The sequence below is a fragment of the Pteropus alecto genome, unplaced genomic scaffold (genome assembly GCF_000325575.1).
Source record: "Pteropus alecto unplaced genomic scaffold, ASM32557v1 scaffold109, whole genome shotgun sequence".
In the NCBI taxonomy this organism is placed as follows: domain Eukaryota; kingdom Metazoa; phylum Chordata; class Mammalia; order Chiroptera; family Pteropodidae; genus Pteropus; species Pteropus alecto.
In genome coordinates this window covers 8,630,455-8,644,767 of record NW_006494608.1, presented here as the reverse complement: position 1 = coordinate 8,644,767, position 14,313 = coordinate 8,630,455, and the positions used below count along the sequence as shown (strand labels likewise).

Below are 14,313 nucleotides of genomic sequence, written 5' to 3'. Positions count from 1 at the left end.
ACAATGAATCAAAACTATATGCAGGGTCATGGAAATATATCTATAAATATTACTGAAAGAAAAATAGCATAATATAAAAGAGCATACCCAGATTAATCTAATTTATGGAACTTATATACATATGGATGTACTTGTACACACATAAATTTCTGGGAGGGTATCTATGAAACTTTTAAACTTCTTTAATTTACCTTGGAGAAGTAGACTGTGCAGTAGAGTTTCAGAAGCAGAAACTGAAATTTTAATTTTTTGCTTACTCTATTTTGTCTGACTTTTATAGATCATTTTTATTATAATTTGTTGAACTAACAAAGAAGTAAATATATATTCTGCAATATAAGCTTAAATACATAGCTGTGGGAATACATACATAAGGTCACTTATAACTGCAAGTGTGAACCTCAATTTATACAGTACTTCCTAACATCGAAAGCCAACAAAGAAATAGGGGGAGGGGAGGCAATGTTTAAAAGATTAAAAACAAATTAGGGGAGGGTAGCACTATAGCTTTCTCAGGTACTGAGAATGGAGGAAAATGCTCATGGACCCTCATAAGTAGAACAACATGTGTTATCAGAAGCCAGACAAAAAACACTACATGTTATAAGATTCTATTTATACAAATAGTCCAGAATAAGCAAATCCATAAAGACAGAAAGTACACCAGTGGTTGCCAGGGACTGGGAGGAGAAAAAAATGGGGACTGACTACTAATAAACATGTTTCTTTTGGGGGGTGATAAAAATGTTCCAGATTAGATAGTGGTGATAGTTGCACAATTCTGTAAACATACTAAAAACTAGTAAATTGTATGCTTTAAAGGGGTGAATTTTATGTAATCGATAAAAAATTGTATGGGGAAAAAATAGCAAGTTTTCAATTACTGCTTCCTAGTCAAAATAAATAAACCAAAAAGAAAAAAAAAACTCCAATAAAATTAGAAACTTCTTTATTTCATTTCAATCTTCTCAATTTTCCAGGATGAAACAGGATCCAATACAAAGAAAGAAAAATCATCACAATTCTATCCAATCCAGAATATCAATGCTAAGAAAGAGAAATCCAAATAAGAAACTTGAAGAATATCATACTTTTCTATACTAGCCTCAAATGGAAAAAGAGAGAAAACACAGACAATACTACATTGAAAACTTCAAAGCTGCTAAGAGACTAGATCTTAATTGTTCCTACCAAAAAAAAATGATAGTTATGTGATATGATAAAGCTGTTAGTTTGCTGACACTAAGGTGGTAATCATACCACAGCATACAAATGTGTCAAATCGACACCTTAACTTACACAATTTTGGTGTCAATTGTATCTCAGTAAAAATATATTTTTAAAAAAGAGAAAATAAATTACTACAATACTTGTCTCATTACCAGGTTCTGTTGGTAAATGGTTTTAGATCTCAAGTAAGAGTCGAACGCACCTGGGCCTGCCATGGAGTTGGTAGAGAGCCCCAAGGAGCCAGAGTGCAAGAAATGGTTTGCGAGAGCATTTGTTTGGGGCCAAAAGAAGGAAGAAAGAACAAAGGGACGGAAGCTCCAGGGAGCCTATAAAGAGATAGGGGGAGTATGGGACAAAGAGTGAGTAAAAATGTGCCATCTCACTGCCTGTGGATTCTTTTGAAAACCAGACTCCAGGAATCAGTGGTGTAGGCCAGTGGACAAGGGCTGTGGGATGGCTGGAGGAACTGTTTCCACAAGGGGGACACTGAGGGGCGGTGCCTAAACAGTACTACACAGGCCCCTGGGGGGACAAAGCAGGGACTGGAGGGCATTTGGTCTGGTCTCTCTCACTACTCTCAGACCATACAATCCTGCTCTGGCCCTGAGTACAGCAGGGACAGCCCCAGCAGCACAGACAAGAGCGTTGTCATACAGTGGGTACTGGCAGCACCTGCAGGAGCAAGAGGCAGGAAGGAAGATCATGGCAGACCTCAAATGGTGACTCTGGCCCAGATCCTGTGGCACCCTCCTCTGGGGAGGTCCAGACCTGAAAGGGCAGACTATGTAGGGGATTGACAGATGATGAAAAGATCCACAGACATTTAGAATGATTACAAGTAGGACCCACCTACACCTAAAAATGGAAAGCTCAGATTATACAACTGAATATGTTCATGAAGTTTGTGTTCAGAATAACAGAGCTGCCATCTTATCAGTTCCTCAATCTGTTCCACATCAAGTTGAATATACATCTTTGGTTGCTCTCCTACCTCCCTACCTGCTCTATGCTTCTTACAACTTGTTCTCCTCTAGTATTCCATTAAATTTCTCAAAGGCTTGCCATTGAAGAGCCTCTCTCTGAATCTCTTTTACTCACTTAACACCCTTATATGATTGGTTTCCTATCAAAGCTATAATACTTGAGTAAGGTTTGGGAATAGTCCGCAAGACCCCCACTTCCAACAGAAATGCAGAGTTGAGGAGGCTTAAAGACCACCCTCACTGCTGACACCAATCGCAAATTTAGAGGTTCTGAACACTGTGCTCAGTTTCAATAATTAATAATTTGTGAGAACTCACAGAACTCACTGAAGGCCATTATACTTGTAGTTACAGTTTACTAGAGCATAAGGGCTATAGATTAAAATTAGTCAAGGGAAGAGATATATAGGACAGAATCTAGGAGGGTCTCAAATGCAGAGCATACAGCTGTCCTCTCTCAGTGGAGATATGAAAAGCATCATTTCATCTAGGTAATGATATGCAACAATACACACAGAGTATTGCCAACCCAGCCTTGGAGTGCAGAGTTTTTATTAGAGCTCCATTATGTAAATGGACAAAATAGCTAATCTATCTCCATACCCTCTAAAAGCCCCTACCACGAATCACATTGTTAGATTATCTGGCATGGCCCAAGCCACCCAGGTTGTTTTTTCTGTTCTTTTTAAAGACACTTAAAAGGCAGGACATCCCAAGGGCTTAGAGTTTAGGGCAAAGGCCAGGCCTCTCTTTGGGCAATGTTACATCCTTTACACTATTTCCTTACCCTCTACACCATTACTACACTATTTGTATTTCTAGCTGCCTTGTTCGTACCTTCCCCGGGTTCTTTAAACTCAAATGAATAAAGTCGAACTCATAAAAATTTCTGCAGACCAACTGTGATTTCACTGTTCCTGTCAATAAAAGAATCCAGCTCTTTCCTATGAGAAATTGAAGCAGTCTATACAACCACAATACAAGACACAAAATTAGAAGGAAACTGGGGCAAAGAAAACATATCCCAGAAAAAAAAAATGATGTAGTAAAGTTAAAACACAATACAGTGCTGTAAATTCTTGTTCACTTGTTAGAGGTGGGTTGCACATTGGGCTCTAAGCTTTTTAATAGCCGAACAATACCCAAAACAAAGAAGAAATGACAAGCAGTTTCAAAATTCACAGTCCCTTAAAAAAAAAAAAAAAAAAAATGCCCAGAAGGCACTACTACTCTTCTTCCAGTCACCCCAGGGTTCAAGACTTAAATTTTTCCTCAATATCCTCTATATTCAATCATTTGTCAAATGATGAAGATGCTGCCTCTGTGAGGCTGTTTGCTTTTTCGTCCCCTCCTTTGTATCTATCTTCTCTCCAACTCCAACCATTCAAGATCCGCATTAATCTTTCTTAAAAGTATCACTTCCCTGTTCAAAATCTACAAAGGTTCCTCAGTGCTAAGTTTTCTTCTTTTTTAATGATTTCTTCTATTTACAAAGAAATATGTGCTTGACAAAGAAAATCAAGACAAAGGTGTAGACACATACACACGAAACCCTATAATCTAGATATAACTAGCTACTGCAACTTTTTTAAAATTGAGATAAAATTTACATGCAAAGAATGTCAAACATCTTATGTACACAATTCCCTGATATCTGACATACGTGTATAACCTCATCAAGACAAAGACCATTTCTCCAAAACCTCAGTTTCTTGGTGTTCTCTCTCCCAGTCAGGTTCTTTGTCAGCTATATATACTGCAAGTATTTTCTCCTAGTCTGAAGCAGGTCTTTTCATTTATAACAATGTCTCATTCAGCAAAGGTTTTTTTTTACTATTTTGAAGAAATCTATCTTATTAATTTTCTTATTTTATAGGTCATACTCTTTGTACACTAAGAAATCTTCCCCTTCTCCAAGGTTGTGAAGATGTTCTACTTTCTTTAAATAAGCTTTACTTTATACTTTTACCTTTACATTTAAATCTATGATCCATCACAATCTGATAAAGATATCTTTTAAAAATCTACACATTTACTGGAATATCAGAAACAAGACAAAGATGCCTACTCTTACCACTTCTTTTCAGCCTTGTATATAAAGCAATGAAGAAAGAAAAAGAAAATGCATAAAGAATGTTAAGGCAAAAGAAAATTATTTGCAGTAATATGATAAATCACTTTGTGTACACAAAAACCAAAGAAAACCACACATACAGGAACTACTGTTTTCCTTTGAGTTTGTTTTTCTTAATGTATATTACTAAGTGATGCTTTGATTTACATCATGTACAAATTTTTTATCTTCATATTTGTCCTCTACATCAGCCATCCCCAACCTTTTGGCACCAGGGACCAGTGCTCCTATGAGAATCTAATGCCTGACGATCTGATGTGGAGCTGAGGAGGTGATGTTAGCACTGGGGAGCAGCTGCAAATACAGATGAAGCTTCGCTGGCTCGCCAGCTGCTCACCTCCTGTTGTGCGGCCACGGACAAGTTCCAGTCCAAGGCCCAGGGTTTGGGGACCTCTACTCTACATGATGCTCCCAAACTACTCTCCTACCACCACCTTTTAGCTTGTAGATTTATTAGGAAAACTAACACACAAAAAGCTTTTCAAAAACCCCTTTCCCAGCCTCCAGAATTTAGCCAGAAAAGTTCTCCACCCCCACCAATAAAGTCAAATTATTCTTAACTGGAAGGCACTTATTACAATTTCTATGATGTCTTTTCTTTTACCTCTAACCAAAGACAACCTCATTCCTTTTAAACCCTCACAAATTTTCCTTTATTTCCTCTCTTATAATTAATTAACCACACAAAAAAAGTGAAAAAGAGTCTTTAAATAATTTTTTAATTTGGTCTATTCATTCAGTCAACATTCAATAGGCCAGAGATTGTACTATCTAAGTGTTAGTAACAGAGTAGGAAAGCAAGATAGGCAAAGGCTCTGCCATTATATAGTTTATATTCTAGTGGCAAAGTCTTGAGGCCATGAGCTGGAAAGTAGGGGCGGCTGTTTCTCACTTACCTTAATATTTCTATGGTAAATTCCAACACTTAACACTTACTAAAGCCTCAAAAAGTTCATGTGTCATGCTAACTACCCTTGTCAGTAGCAATTCACAGCATCAACAGCTGTCAGAATCTCCTCAGTCTCCAAGAAAGAAAAGTCATTAGGCCTTATGTAATAAATTCAGAAGCATCTATTACTTTGTTCATATAGAGGCAGAGTTTCTTTTCAAGGCTTCAAGAAAAACAAATTAAGCCAATTAACTTTAAAAACACACACGACATGGTGAATTAAGTATGTGTGTACAGTGGCTTTAAGGAAAAGAACTGTGAATGAATAAAGGTTATGTTACATACCAAAAAGAACATACGCTAAAGACTACATTTCTGTAAAACACTTGAGCTACATGACATCATTTCTAAGACAACCTTGTGTAAGGTATATTATTTTCTCTCTTAAAAACAAAAAAAAAACCAGAAGATATAAAATAGTCCTAAGTCATAGATTCTGGAGACAAGGCTAATGAGAACTTATAAACATCAACATTAAATTTTGAGTTATTAAAATTCAACCAAAGTGTGCAAATATTTGCATTATTTACTCTCTGTTTCTAAACAGATATTCCTAAGTTTCAAAAGAAATAAACTGTATGCCACTCAAACATGTATAATACTTAAGAACTCCGGAGCATTATGGATGATTTTAAGGCAGAAACAAAGGATCTGGATTCTGATTTGTCTTTCATGGCATGTCAACCTGCTCACCTGACATGCCTTCTCAGACACACAGGTGACATCAACACTGTCTACCCCTTAGTTCTAGCTTACCACTAGAGAAAATTCCTTCATCCAATGAAAAATATTTACTGTGCTGTGGACAGTTCAAATGCAGTGAGGTTAACAAAATACTCAGCCCTTGACCACAGGGAATCCTTCCCACTAGGGAGGAGATCGCAAATAAACACAAAAATAAATGTATAATTACACAGAATGATGACTGCTGGGGAGGGGGTGCTGTGGTAGATGATACTATTGTGAGTGATAAAGAGAGGAGCCTAATTAAGATGTGATTAGGGATTCAAAGACCTTTTAAGGAAATGACACATGCTTTAGTACCAAGTCAGACCACAACCATGTTGAAAGTGATGTCTCCAGAAATAATCCAAGTGAAGAAACTGTACAAGGTGCCAACATATCTAAGAATGATTTAGGAAAGCCACTAAACAGGATCTCTAAGAAGCCCGTCAGCACAGGCGGCATGATGTAACAAAGCAAAGTCCCTGCTGTCATCATTTATTGCTCCTTGTAGCAAATACATGCTGAAGGTTCTGGAAATTTTTTGGAACATAAGGTAGGTCAAAGCAGTAATTCTCCATACACAGTAAATCAGTCACACAGTGAGAAGTGGAGGGAAAGCTCACTTCCCCCGAGTTTTAGAGAAATAGTACAGGCCTTAGACATCGATGTGCAGAGATATCACCTAATGAACTTGGTAAATATTTGGAGTCTAGGTCTTACCCCCAGGGATTCCAAGTCAGGATTTACAGTGCATCCAAGGAACAATTACCAGGCACCCCTAGTGATTCTAATGCAGGTGTTACAAAGGTCACATTCTGAAAACCCATATTCCACTAAAATCTCCCCAAAGGAATTGGTTTTGCCCTGATGAAGAGGCTTTATGCTGAACTCATGAGTGAGCAGGCATTACACGAGGGCCTCCCAAAAGTGTTTTGTTTACCGGCTGACTCTGTGCCTGACCCTTGTATCCCCTGGGCTTGGAAGTAGAAGTCTGAATAAACCGCAAGCTTGCTGCTAAATTCTTGCCCCAGAGGACTGACCAGAGGTGACACCGACATAAGACAGGAAGAGAGAGAGAAGCAATGATGACAGCCCTCTCTCCAGAGGATACGGAAACAAACTCACCACAAGTGAGGCAATTAGACCACTAAGGGAACCAGCACGAATGGGTGTGGCAAGAAAGTACAGATGGGAACACACTTGAGAGGAGGATGATAGCACCAAAAGGAAAGAAGAAAGTGAAATTCATATTTCTTAAAAATCGTCTATGTGTCAGGTAGGATGCCACACACTTCATATATTTGCCTCATTTTATTGCTCATAAAATTTTAGGTGGTAAGATGTTATTATCTATTATATAGAGAAGTCTCATATCATAGATGAAGAAACTAAAGCATAGAGGGAAAGGAACCTGTCCAAAGATAGAGTTGGGACCAAGATCTCTCAGACACCAAAGTCCATAATCCTCTTAGATTAGGTGGGGGAGCTATAAAGATGGGCAAGCTACTCATGAAGAAAGGAAGAGTCCCACTCCAAAAAGAATGCCAAGGCAAGTAGAAAGGAACAACGACTGTAGAACATTAAATAGTGGCCTTTTTGTTAAAACAGCTGAGGTTTCACAAGTTTGAAAGGGAAAAGACTTGTACAGGTAAAGAGGTACAAAGGTAAAAAGATGCAATTTGGTTGGTCATAAATGATTCAGAATGGCAGTGTCCTAAATGCTTTCTGCAGCTATATTGCTGGGGCTAGAATTCCATACTCCACCCACCAATGTTTCTATATTTCTTAAGATGAACAAATATTTCTTTTATAAAGAGATAAAATACGTGGTGTATTGCTTTATTTTTACTTTGGGAGTACTGAGAAAAAGCAGGCAGGGCAGAAGTTCAACAGGAATGAAGTCAAAGAAAACAAGACAACCAGGTGAAGTGACGGACAAAACAGATAAGACATACAAGACACCCAACAGACCAAGTAAACTATAACCCTAAGCCGTGAAAGTCATGCTGCCCTTTGCCCCTTCCTGAACATTCAGTCCATGGCCATTATGTAGGGCCAAGCAACAAAGTATGTCTGAGCAAAGCTTGGTGAGGAAGAAAGGGAAGAGATACCCAAAATGGCAGTGAGAGCAATGGGTAACTTATCACACACAAAGAAATTAATCGAGTGAGTAAATAAAATGAGGATAATGAAAGCCTCATCTCTTACTGTCAAAGAAAGAAACTAAAAATATAGAAAGGGAAAAAACTGGGCTAAATCTTCTGGTATTAGAGTGAAATCAGAGACAACAGATTAGGCTCATAGATTTTAATATATACATAAATAAAAAGAGAAATAAATATAAATGAGAAGTATATATAAACATAAAGGAAATTCATTACAGAATCACATTACATTTGGCTCTGTGCTAAGACATCTACAAGCAATGAAACACCTCAACGGTAATCATCACATCTAATGCCCAGATTTTGCTTTCTAAATATTATTCTCCAATAAAATGAACCAGGGCTCTATGTGGAAAGAGCTGATTCCAGGGCTGGAATTGAGAAAATTCGAGATTGTACCTGAAAGTAAGAAAGTGTTCAAAGAATGATAAGGACATTTCAAAAAGACCCAGAACCCACCTTAAGGGGCCCCTAATTACCAAATTGTGGGATAACCCAAGCATCGAAACCAATATAGAGAGCAACAGATTATAACTCACTGAATAAAAGGGAAATCCGATTCTATCCGAGAAAGAAAGACAGATGGACAGATAGACGAATGGATGGGAGGGACAGATCGAAAAAGGAAGTAACTTCATTGATGAAAGAATATTTACATAGTCTGAAAGTAACTCTCAACAATGTACAGGGTGGGGAGTGGGGAGGTGAGTAACTTTAGATATCTGGAAGACACCATCTGAAACATGTGATTGACATCAACTGTAATGGTGTAATCAAAACCATGCACTATCTGATAGAATTTCTTTTTGATATTCCAAATTGAGAAACATTGTACAAAATAACTGGCCCACAATGTTCAAAATGTCAGTCATGAAAGCCAAGGAAAGACTAAGGAACTGATTAAAGAAACAAGAAAACAAAATGTAATGTGATTCTGTAATGAATTGGTTTTGTATAAAGGACAATATTGGGCAACTGGCAAAACCTGAATGGACTCTGAGGATTAAATGGTAGAAATATATCAATGCTAACTTCCTGATATGGTTATATTATGGTTACATAGGAGAATGTACTTGATTATAGGCAAAATAAACTAAAGTACACAAGAATGAATAAAACATCATGTCTGTAACTTAAATAAATGGTTACGGTCTACACCACAAAATTCAGAGAAAGGCATCTGTCACATGCAATGCATTCGAGTTATAAGTTACTAACATAAGTGAGATAAGAATGAGTGAGTGATCAAGTCTGTGGCTGTGTAGGTAGACAGGTGTGTGTGTAAGAAAACCTTATCACCTCTAACATGTCTTAGTGAGGCTAACTTTAATAAAGATATTTAGAGTTCAGTGAACATTACCTAGAATCAACCTTGACTATGAAACCCTTCATTCATAGCCCTATATTTCAGTCTGGAATGTCCACAGTGCTGATTCGCAGAGGTAGTAAAGGGATGAAAGTACTGAATACATCTCTTGACCCAAATGTGAGGCAAACAGTTCTCATTCCAACATGAAGGAGCCTGTGTGCTGAAGAGAGCATTCCTACAGGCCACCCTAATGCTCCATCTAAGCAGCAAAATCAAAAGACAACTGTCTACACCTCTACAAACAACTTCATTTCTGAACCAAGAAATGTAGGTCAAGAGGAAGGATGAAAAACATCTTTTCACCTTTTCAAACTATCTCTGTACCTTCTTTTCCATATTAGATCGCATAGACCTTTAGGGTCACAATCACTACTCATATAAATGCTAAGGACCCACAATCCCTTTGCTAAGAAAAATATTGAGTCTATGTTTAGAAACCCACACCTATGGAACAGTCCGGTTAGAGAGGAAGATTAGTTCTTAAACTTTCCTAGCAAGTAAACTTCTCTTCCTCTTAACAGGTAAAGAAAAAGTACATTGTTCCTTAACCAACACACAAATGGTGACCGCAATCACTAGATAAATTCACACTAAGATACTATAGAGCCAAAGATTCATTAACGCTTTCTGACCTGAATGTGTACATCTTCTGCCATCTATTCTTATGCTGTATAGAATCTGACTTACATTTTCCTTAACCAGTACATGGCAAATAAAGTCTTGTCGACTGTTCTGAAGCTCAGAATTCCAGATGGTAATAATTTTCTATTAGAGGAAATTAAAGTCCAAATGAGTAAGAGTTAAGTAACAAAGGCAATCAAATGGACACAGCAACTTCCCTTTCCTTCCTGATTCTCATAGCCTAGTTTATACAAAGTATGGAATCTGAATTATATTGTTCTCAATTTTCACCACACGACATGCTTCCCTTTTAAGAGTTTAACTATATGCTCCTGGTCTTTATGAAGCCTCAGTACAAGAGCATTCCAAATGAATAATTTCTGTCTTCTGTGAAGTCATAGTTGAAAACATAATCCACTACGCTGCACAATAGCAGAACCCACAGAATGTCTTTTTTGTTGAGTACAATGCTAGGAAAAAGTTTGTCTCTATAAACGAAGTGGCAGGCTTTCCTTCCACAGACAATGAATACTGTGTAATTTAATGCTATGCAGAGTAAGGAGCAGTTCCTTGTTAGACTTAGGGGGTTAGAAAACTTAAAGCCAAATGCAGTGAACGACAGTAAAACTGGCTCCTCTCAGACACCTGGTACCTGCTAATCTCTGTGCTCTTCTTGGATGGGTATTATGCTTTTATCTTTAATTGCCCTGCTCTTTTATACCATCGTTAATTCAATTAGCAGATTTAAATCCTCTAGAAAGCACCCTGAGTATGTGTGCACATATGTATATATTTTCTCTCGTATAATTTTCCTTCTGATATTGCTTACATTTTCTGGTATCATTCTATATTTAATGATCTAAGAATTTAAAATGATAATGACACCATGAGGCTAATGTAATAAAGACCAAGCTGTCTGCATCATTAACTTCTCTTGTCCGCTGCCCCAACAAATCATGGGATGGGCTCAGTGGAAAAAGCGAGCAAAGCACCTTTGCAGTAGTCCGCGGGGTCCTCCTGCTCCTCATCGTCTGAACCCAGGATCTCCTCCTCTGGCTCTGGGGGTGCTGGGTCTGGCAGAGGTGGCGGCGGTGGTGGAGGTGGCGGTGGAGGAACTAAGGGAGCTTTCTGCTGAGGCTCCGGCCTGCAACAACAGAAGAAAAATCTCTATTTACTTAGAAGTAAATTCTGCATTATGGACACATTTGAGAGTTTCTTAATATGAGAAAAAAAAAAAACCTTGTCACACACTAAGAAGAAATGCTGGTTAATGTCATTTCATCCATTTTAACTAATTTCAAATAATGTTTCAACATACAGGTCAGAAGGAAAAACTACCCTCACTAGCCAAAAAATATTTTTGCAGGTACATTTTCACCCAAAGCTTCAATATTTTTTACATTCTGACAATATTATGAAATGTGAGTGAAATAAAAGAGTATCCCTTCATGATTTACAAATACATCCCACAGAGATTATAAAAAGACAGATGAAAGCAGCCCTGAACTTATAAAGGGGCTTATTTTCTGTTATTTTAAAAATCTGAATTTCTTTTCCCATAGAAATAGTAGGAATGTGGTTAGGTTTCTTGGATAACTCATAAAAGCTGACTGATATGAACTGTAGCTGATACATGGTTATTTTCATTAAGGAATCCAGTTACCTATCAACTTTGTTTATCAAGAACATTGCCCCAAACTGGAAATTAAAGAAAATATTCACTGTCAGTAAAATACAAATACAGTCCATACATTAACGCAAGGTTTGCAATTACCATTTCTAATTGTCGCAAAAAGGCTAAATGATGTTTAGTACACTCTTTTACAAAGAGCAGGAAAACCTGTAATACAAAAACTAAAAATAAAAAAGCTTGAGATGTAAACCTTCTTTCCAATATCTAGAATAACTCGAAGACATTTTAAATACATTTGCTTAGAAGTAAAGTATTCATTATGTAATTCTATAAAAATCAAGGTTTCACTTACTATAAAATTTAACTGCTATTTCTAACCATGTCCCAATGGGAAAACTTGAACCTAAACGCCCAGTTTGGGTGCGAGAAGCACATCTCTCAAGCTGCAAGCTGCCCTAACAATGAGCTGGCCCTGGCTGTGTGGGGGTAAGGGGTCAGGCTGACGGATGTGTTTTGAAGAGGCAGTTTCAGCAAGGCGAGCAGGGAGTCTCCAGTCTGGGGAGCAAGGAGAATCCCCTAAGCACTAACATAGTGGACAACTGCCATTTTTTTTTGCCCTGCTCACTATTCATGCTTCCTTTCAACTTTTGAGACACTGCTACTCCCTGCACAACAGAAGGCTAGTTCCAGATCTTCTCTCTCCCCACTGTAGTCCAGCCTAAGGCTCACTCTCCAGCCCTGGAACCTTGATTAAGTCAGCTGTCACAGGGTGAAGTTCATACATAGCTGTAAGAGGCAGGGCCAGAGGAGTTGCTCTGGCCAGTGCTCCCTTTCCAAAGTGAACCAGTGAATTCTTGCCAATCTAAAAGCCCCAAATAGCCTTTACTGCACTGCATTTAGCCTAAGTCAGCAGCAGCTCATTTATGTGGTGTGCCACCAAAAACTGAAACTGCTACAAGCAACAAAGCGGGGAGAAGGGATGAAAGGCAGCAGAGACACCATCGGCATGAGGAAGGGGTGGGGATCACATCCCACTGGTAACCTTAAGGAAAACACTGGTAAGTATGACTAAATACTTACCTAAAGAATGTTTATAAGCAAAAATGAATTTATGGAAACTCAAAGTTCCACCTCCCTGGGGAGCAGACATGAGGAACATGGTGGTGCTAAAGAGTTAACCATTCCTCCCAACGGGAGCACTGGAAGGGAATAATCACAACCAAACGCCTGCATCGCTGCCAGAATACATCCAAAATTACCAACGGACCTGATCAAAGTGCAATAATCTTTCAGGTAGCTTTGCAAATGGTCATTTTCTTTTTAATATACATGCCTTTACTGAAAGCAGAACGGTCCCAGGCAAAACAGGGCTGAAAGAAGGAGGCAGGAGAGAGATTATGACAGCTTCCCCACTTCCCCAGGGCAAGAGGATGTTAAGAGACATTCCTCAGGGATGCAGGCAGAACCTGCCTGACAAATTTGCTCCATCAGAAATACTTTGAAAGTTGGCTATTTCTTCCTTAGAAATTTTATAAGGAAAAAAAACGAGATTCTCTAAATTTATAAGAAAAAAAACACTATATTTCCTATAGAAACCATGCAACAATTAATGAAAAGAGAAGAACTAGAGGGTCTTGTTTTACCGGTGTGGGGCATACTATGCTCAACACTCTTGACATTTGAGCCAGATAATTCATTGTTATGCAGGCTGTTTTGTACACTGTAGAATGCTATCAGCATCTCTGGCCTCTAGCCACTACATGTCAGCAACACCCTCACCCCTCATTTGTGACCATCAAAAATGTGTCCACACAAAAAATCATCAGATTTGTATGGAAGCACAAAAGACCCCGAATTGCCAAAGCTACCCTGAGAAAAAAGAATGAGGCTGGAGGCACCACTCTGCCTGACTTCAAATTATACTATAAAGCGACAGTAATCAAAACGGCATGGTACTGGCAGAAAGCAGACACATAGACCAGTGGGACAGAATTGAGAGTCCAGAAATAAACCCATATTTATATGGGCAAATAATTTTTGACAAAAATGCCAAAAATATACAGTATAGAAAGGAAAGCCTCTTCAATAAGTGGTGCTGGGAAAACTGGAAAGCCACCTGTAAAAGAATGAAACTAGACTGTTGTCTATCACCACACACTAAAATTAACTCAAAATAGATTAAGGACCTGAATATAAGACCTGAAACAATAAAATGCATAAAAGAAAACATAGGAACGAAACTCAAGGACCTGGGCCTTAAAGAGGATTTTATGAATTTGACCTCAAAGGCAAGGGAAGTAAAAGCAAAAATAAATGAATGAGACTACATCAAACTAGAAAGCTTCTGCTCAGCAAAAGAAACCGTCAACAAGGTAAAGAGACAATCATCCGAATGGGAAAATATATTTGCAAGCAACACTTCTGATAAGGGCCTAATTTCCAAAATATACAAAGAAGTCATACGATTCAACAACAACAACAACAACAACAACAACAACAACAA

At 38.2% G+C, this 14,313-nt stretch overlaps 1 protein-coding gene across 6 annotated transcripts in view; it reads right to left on the bottom strand.

Annotated features, from left to right (window-relative positions):
• SRPK2 (SRSF protein kinase 2) overlaps positions 1-14,313 on the bottom strand; it is a 189,423-nt gene that overhangs the window by 58,997 nt on the left and 116,113 nt on the right. For all 6 annotated transcript variants that reach the window (XM_015599500.2, XM_015599499.2, XM_025041914.1 and 3 more), the window contains one exon: positions 11,169-11,321. In XM_015599500.2, coding sequence (XP_015454986.1) covers positions 11,169-11,321 — 153 coding nt within the window. The remainder of the gene's footprint in view (positions 1-11,168; positions 11,322-14,313) is intronic.